The sequence below is a fragment of the Octopus bimaculoides genome, chromosome 6, assembly GCF_046866305.1.
Source record: "Octopus bimaculoides isolate indiv1 chromosome 6, ASM4686630v1, whole genome shotgun sequence".
Lineage (NCBI taxonomy): Eukaryota > Metazoa > Mollusca > Cephalopoda > Octopoda > Octopodidae > Octopus > Octopus bimaculoides.
In genome coordinates, this window is record NC_142933.1 from 38,693,194 (window position 1) to 38,701,146 (window position 7,953).

General features: G+C 35.8%; 1 protein-coding gene across 1 annotated transcript in view; it reads left to right on the forward strand.

The window, feature by feature from the left end:
- The window catches only part of LOC106868959 (sodium- and chloride-dependent glycine transporter 2), a 51,474-nt gene that overhangs the window by 20,290 nt on the left and 23,231 nt on the right, over window positions 1–7,953 (forward strand). Inside the window, exon 3 of the mRNA XM_089353772.1 lies at window positions 7,516–7,792. Coding sequence (XP_089209898.1) covers window positions 7,516–7,792 — 277 coding nt within the window. The remainder of the gene's footprint in view (window positions 1–7,515; window positions 7,793–7,953) is intronic.

Genomic DNA, 7,953 nt, shown 5'->3' on the forward strand with positions numbered 1-7,953 from the left:
TTTAAATTAAAATTTTCGGAGATTTCTGGTTCAGTTCGGTTGCTTATTAGGTTGGGTGTTTTTGTTATCTTTGAATTTCTGGACATATCGAGGAAAAAAGCACGCCATCTAAGTCTATTAATAAATTCACTCGTTTTTTTCTTCTTCTTATATATATACGTAATTCCGCAATTGAGGAAAAAGGAACCGTGATGTAAGGTGCTGTGTCCAGTTGTTTTACTTTTATATTGTATTATATCACTCTAAACTTTTTATGTTCTCTATATTTTTTCTCTATATTTTTTCCTTCCTCTCTATATGTAAAACAATCATCCTGATGAAGGGAGTGTCTAATCTCTAATATGAGTACAACACTATATTAATAGACACATCTCAGAAACGGTCCGTAGATGCATACTTTTAACTTAACTTTTATATTATATGTTTCTTTTTTTTTTTTTTTTAATCTTGTCCTAATGTACACGTTTTTAATATAATACATGTAAATTTATAACTTCATCATACCGTATATATTTACCCATTATATGTTATATCATAATGTATGTTTACACATCGTAATGTTTTAACTTTAATTTGTCATATTTTTATACAACTTAGAAATCATGCATATTTATAAATATTCTTTTAATAAATATTTTGAACATTCATGATATTTCTAAAGTTTTTATTGTTGTATTTGCTGGTCTTTTTACCGTACCTTTTAGACACTTTAGAGACTGAATACTATAAATTCATTTATTGATTCTTGAAGGAATTGAACACACATATTGTATCTTACGTTGGACATATGGTATTGTTCCTGTGATTTTCCACCCTTATGGATCAATTTTTACTATAAGATGAATTCTAGCTCATGCTGAGCACTTCAACTCTGCCCCGTCTTTATGTATTGGTATATTAACAATACATAATTATACAAAAATTACAGTTTATATATATATATATATATATATATATATATATATATATATATATATATGTTGTTGTACTTGGGGATGGTGATATTGCCAGTTTAGCCAATAAAAACACACGCACTGTATATTTGGTGTTAATTTGCTTCAGCTTTATATCACATTAATCTTAATCTTATTTCGGCCAGAGTTCTTTCGTCACACTTCTGTGACCTCATCAGTGGTCCTTTGTTTCCTTCCTTCTTATGTGTGTCTCACCTTGCTAAATAACACCCATTTTGTATTCTGTATTCCTATTGTATGTGTCTACGCATGCGTGTCTTTCAATGTGTCTGTGTCTTTTGTAAGTGCATGTGTGTATGGGGAGTGTCTGTATCACCTATATACTCTGTTAATACGTGTTCGTTTGTATTTGTTTTATTTATTTATTTGTTCATGTGTGTGTGTGTGTGTTTTTTTTTTGTGTTTAATTAAATTTTGTTAACGTATGTAGTATTTAATTCCATTTGTTTATCTATGTATTGTATTATACTTTGTTCATATTATTATTGGTTTATGGGTAACATGTTGTCACATGCTGTGGTTTGTGGTTTGTTAGTGGTGTGTGTTAGTGTTCCATTCTAGTTTCCTATTCAGGCTAGGTTTCTCTTCTATTATGTGTGTAGCTTCAGTAATTTGTCTAAGTGCTGCATCACTGCTATGTGTAGATAAGATTTTAATTTCTATGTTGTTGATTGAGCCTCTATGTTCTTGCTCAGCGTGCTGGTACAGAACTGATGAGTTCTTCCCTTCCTTAAGTTCCCTCCAATGTTCGTTTGCCCGCTCCCCTATGCTCCTTGCTGTTTCGCCTACATATGTCATTGTCTTATTTCTGCATCGTCCCTCTGTACATCTTATACTATAGACCACATTTCTGGTTTTGCAGTTCGTTTGTGGGCTAAATCTACATACGATACAGTTCCTATCAGTGCAGGGGGTTCTACTGAAAGGGTATGTTCTACTGATAAGGGATTTAATAGGGTTGCCTGGCCTTTCAACAACCTTAATTCTTAGCTTAAGTTTGTCTAGGGCCCTTCTAAAGCGGTACGCCAGTTCGCCTCTAGGGGTGGTGTCGACGAACATGACGCTCTGGTACTTGTGGCTATCGTACCATGAGCTTGCCTTCCCTATTTTCTTCTTAGTCCTTTCTATGGTGTTCCATGATTTGCTCCTATAGAGTGGGCAAATCCCATTCCTATCGTTGCGTTTGATTGTTTCAAACTTCTTCATAGCTCCTTTGTATACCCTGATCCTTTCTTTATGGCTGTAACCTGAGAACTGCATGCGGTGGACGAAATGTTGTATATGTCTCTTTAATTCTGTAGGGTCGCACATGCAGGAGACATTTCGCATTACTCTGACGAGGTCTGCCATCAATATGTTGAATTTGGCATTGTCCGCAATAGCCGAGTTCCGGTGGATCAGGTATTTGGAGGCCATAGGTTTTGTATAGTGTGAATGGAGGATTCTGGTTTTATTGTTCTTAGTTTCTAGCCAGAGTTCAGTATCTAATACAGGTAATCTATGGTTAGGGTGTTTAGTAGGGTAGTCTATTGTAACTTTAATACTCTGGTGGATGGAGTTAGCTATTTGCTGGATGCTCTCCATAGTCTTAGTTTCTATTTCTATTTCAGGGGTACTCTCTTGTGGGGGTGTCTTTACCACTAAGTTGATATCATCAACATATCGAGAGTACACATTCACGAGTATGGAGTTCTGTGTCAGGCGTTCCTTAAGCCTTCTGTCCCACCATACCATGAAGAGATTGGCCACATCACCGGCGATACTAACACCGATGGCTGCCCCCTCGTCCTGGGCGTATAATTTGTTGTTAAATTTAAAGGTGTGGCCTTTTAGGGTGACCTTTATACTAGCTCCTAGTGCATGTGCGATCATTTTCTTTACCTGGTGGATATTAGTGGGGGTCCGTATGGCTCTGGTCCATCCACTCCATCTCTCTATAGGGGTCTTCCTAGCCATAGAGGTAATTGTGGGTGGTCTACCTCTTAGACGTCTACTAGAGCAGAAATCTCTAAGGTCGTATCTATCTAGATATACATCGTCATATGTCAATCTAAGTAGGAGGCCCAGGTCTTCTGTGTTGACTTTTTGGAACTCTACTTCGCTCTCGTTGATCATCTCCACGCACTTTTCCACTGCAAAATCCACGTCGATAGATGGGTATAGTGATACCACATCCATGCTACCCACTATACACCCTGTCAGGTTGCAAGTGTTGTTGCAGTCGTTGATCCTGCTGAGGAGATCTTCCGTGCTGTCACAGACATCAGGTGACATCTGGATTATGGGGCGTATGATCATTGAGAGGAAGTAGGAAATCCTGTAGTTACTAGCGACATTCGCTCCACAGACTGGTCTTGTTGGTGGTCCCACTACAGTATTAGTTGTTACTTTGTGGTCCTTACGGAGCCCATACAGCGTCGGGATATCATTGTTCCAGGCTTGGAAGTTGTTGGCTGTGCGCTTCTGGGGTCTAAGAACAATTGTCCACATCATCATGTGGGCATTGAGGACTTTTTCCCTTTCCTCATGCGCCTGTAAGATTGTTACCTTCGTATTGGCGATGTGAGGTTGCATTGCCTGGATATAGTTCGGCAGGCTGTCTATTGACATTCTGCCGGACTTATCTGTGGGAAGGCATACCATTTCTCCATTTTTCGTGCGCTGCATGAGCTTGTGTAGGCCACTTGCGGGTATATTCCCAAGTTGTTGGGCCTCTGTCTTATTCTGTCTCTGTCTCTTAGTGTATATTTCTAAAATCTGTCTAAGTTTTGTCCTAGCTATAGTGAACTGTGCTTCCATGTGGTCATGAGTATGTCTAGGGATGCAGACTCTTTTGTTGAAGGGTAATGTTGTTGGGTATACCCGGCTCATATCATATGTTTTGTCATGTATGTTGAGGAATTGAGTGTCAAGGAGGTTAGTATTCCTGTTGTTGGCCCCTCTGGGGTTGTCTTCTTCGTAACTACTACTACTATTACTGCCGTTATTGCTACTCCCATTCATCCTGTTATTCCTACCACTACTATTGTTACTGTCACTACCACCACCACCACCACCACCACCACCACCGCCATCGCTATTGTTACCACCCCATCTAGTGTTTTCTGTTTTAGGTCTACTGACTCCCTGTCCAAGAATTCTTTTGCATTCAACTTTATTCTCCCTCTTGACCCCCATGGCCTTACCTTTGTCTGTGTTCTTGTGCCTATGGTTATCTGTGTCTGTGTGTCCGTTCTCCCTGTTATTGTTGTTGTTGTATTCGATTTTTTCTCTGTTATTGTTTTTGTTTCTATTGCTTGTCCTCTTGTGTTCGTTTTTGCTGTTGTTGTTGTTGCTGTTGGTGTTCATGGGGTTGCAGTTGTTTTTGTTGCTACGGCTGTTGTTGCTACGGCTGTTGTTGCTACGGCTGTTGTTGCTACGGCTGTTGTTGCTACGGCTGTTGTTGTTGCTGCAGTCTCTATTGTTTGTGTTGTTGCTGTTGCTGTGGTTATTGTTGGTATTGTTGTTGTTGTGATTGTTTTCATCCATGTTGTTGTTGCTGCGGTTATCGTTGGTATTGTTGTTGTTGTGATTGTCGTCATTCATGTTGTTGCTGCGGTTATTGTTGTTGTTGTCATTCGTGTTGTTGCTGTTGTTGTTGTTGTCATTCGTGTTGTTGCTACGGTTATTGTTGTTGTTGTCACTCGTCTTGTTGCTGTTGTTGTTGTTGTACATGTTTAAATTCCAACGTATTTTTGTGAACGATTTTTCGATTTCGGAGAGGCATTGGATGGGGTTAACCTTGTGATATATCGCATATTTCGGTGGTAGTTGAAGTAGCGATATATATATATATATATATATGTGTGTGTGTGTGTGTGTGTGTGTGTGTGTGTGTGTGTGTGTGTGTGTGTGTGTGTGTGAGTAAAAATAAATACAAAAATAGCCAAACACCTAAATACAGAATAGCCAAACACATACTGCTGCTGTCCAAAGGAATTGGTATAAAAGACAGAAAACCAGCCAATCTATTACAGTCTGTTAAAGTCTGTCATACAGGCCATGATGAAATACCACAAGGTATAGAAAATACGTATTCGCCTTTATATATTTAATCCTTTATATTGAACACTCAATATTTCATCTATTCAATAAGACATATTCCATATATTCAATAAGACATTCAATACTTTATTTCATTGTACCATCCATTTTTATTTTATATTATATATTGTATATTCCATATTCTATATCCCACATTGGTTTTGCAGGAATATAAATAAAACATAAAAAACATAAAAAATAAAACATAAAATATATATATATATATATATATATATATATATATATATATATATATATATATATATATATATATATATATATATATATATTGGAAGGTTTGGAGGTGATGTACAGGAATTATATTATAGAAAAAAATTAAGGTACTCAGAAATCTGGATGGTTGTACATTTACAGATTTTTATTAATATATCACGTTTTATAAATCATATAAAGCGCTTTTCACTTAATCTTGTAGGATATATATATATATATATATATATATATATATATATATATATATATATATATATAGTCTGACCACTTAGAAAAGATTGTTCTCAAGAAAATTCAGCAAACACCAGAACGTAAGCGAGCAAGATAAATGAAAAGATACAAAATATACAGACCGGTTTTGTTGTCACCACTTACGTAATTGTCCGCAACTCATCAGTATGATCGTCTTGGCAATATAATTTGTAGAACTATACACGAGACGTCTCCATGAGATTGAACATTGTTCTGGCGCGCACTATTATTATTTAAATTTAAATAGCCATCCTCTCTAACCGACAAAATTCACTGCAGAGACTTATTTTATGCAGAATTATTTCCGGTATTTGGCGCGCCAGAACGAAGACATTTGAAATATAACCCCAAATGTAATTGGTAGAACTATATACAAGTTCAATCTCATGCGGACGTCTCGCGTATAGTTCTGCAAATTATATTGCCAAGACGATCATACTGAAGAGTTGTGGACATTTACGTAAGTAATTACGTAAGTTGTGACAACGAAACCGGTCTATGATTAATCTTTATATTTTGTATCTTTTCATTTGTCATGCTCGCTTACATTCTGGTGTTTGCTGAATTTTCTTGAGAACAATCTTTTCTTAGTGGTCAGACTATAGGTGGTCTACTTCTAGCAAAATGGATGTCCACTTAGTGGTCATCCCTCTTATATGTATGTAATATAATTTTTCTGAATCTCCAGACTTTTTCAATTTGCTAGGCCACTGGTTTTAAATTGATATTAATCAAATTAATATTCAATTTTTCACCCTTATTACTTAAATTTGAATAACTATGTTCTCTAACCGGCAAAATCACTGCAGAGAATTATTTTATGCAGAATTATTTCAGGTATTTGGCGCGCCAGAATGAAGACTTTTGAAATGTAACCCCAAATGTAACTGGTAGAACTATATACATGTTCAATCTCATGCGGACGTCTCGTGTACAGTTCTGCATATTATATTGCCAAGACGATCATACTGAAAAGTTGATGACAATTATGTAAGTAATTACGTAAGTGGTGACAACGAAACCGGTCTATGATTAATCTTTATATTTTGTATCTTTTCATTTGTCATGCTCGCTTACGTTCTGGTGTTTGCTGAATTTTCTTGAGAACAATCTTTTTTTAGTGGTCAGACCATAGGTGAGCTACTTCTGGCAAAATGGATGTCCACTTAGTGGTCATCCCTCTTATATGTATGTAATATAATTTTTCTGAATCTTCAGACTTTTTCAATATGCTAGGCCACTGATTTAAAATTGATATTAATCAAATTAATATTCAATTTTTCACCCTTAGTATTTAAATATATATATATACACACACACACACACACACACACACACATATATATATATATATATATATATATATATATATATATATATATGTGTATGTTTATATATATATATATATATATATATATATATATATATATATATATATATTATTTTGTTTAAAAGAGTTCCAACACTGTCTGTTTTTTGTTTTATTTATATTCCTGCAAAACCAATATGGGATATAGAATATGGAATATACAATATATATTATAATATACAATATATAATATAAAATAAAAATGGATGGTACAATGAAATAAAGTATTGAATGTCTTATTGAATATATGGAATATGTCTTATTGAATAGATGAAATATTGAGTGTTCAATATAAAGGATTAAATATATAAAGGTGAATACGTATTTTCTATACCTTGTGGTATTTCATCATGGTCGGTATGACAGACTTTATCCAAGTATCTACCTCAAATCTCTCTCTCTCTCTCTATTTCTATCCCTGTCTCTCTGTCTATATGTCAATGTATTTGTGCATCTCTCTAGCCGTCTGTCTTCTCTGATCCCACGGCGCGGTGCGGTTAAGCATTATAACCAATAACAACTAATCTCGTTTTGTTCTGTTTGCAAGACATTCATCTGTACAAACTCTATATTCGCACTACCGTGTTTTTTTTTATCCTGCAGGTTTAGGTCCTGGAATGATTATTATATGTGCCATCACTAGTATCTACTACAATGTGATCATAGCCTGGGTCTTATACTACCTGTATAGTTCCATGCACCCTAAATTAGCTTGGAGTAGTTGTAACAACCCCTGGAACACACATCTTTGCTATGAATCAATTTCCTTGACGAAAATTTCTCAAAGTAATTCCACGTTAGACTCGATGCTGAATTCAACGAAGGATGTTAATGTATCTTCCTCTCGGGCACTGTTGTCATCTGTTGAAGAATACTGGGAGTAAGTTAATTTATTTCTTCTGATAACAATTTTTCTTATGTTCGGAACTGAGGATCCATGAATGAATTTCCTTTGGCGGTGCCCCAGCATGGCCACAGCCTTAGGGCTGAAACGCATAACAGAATAACAGAATGTGCTAACAGTTTAAAGAGTAAACTCTG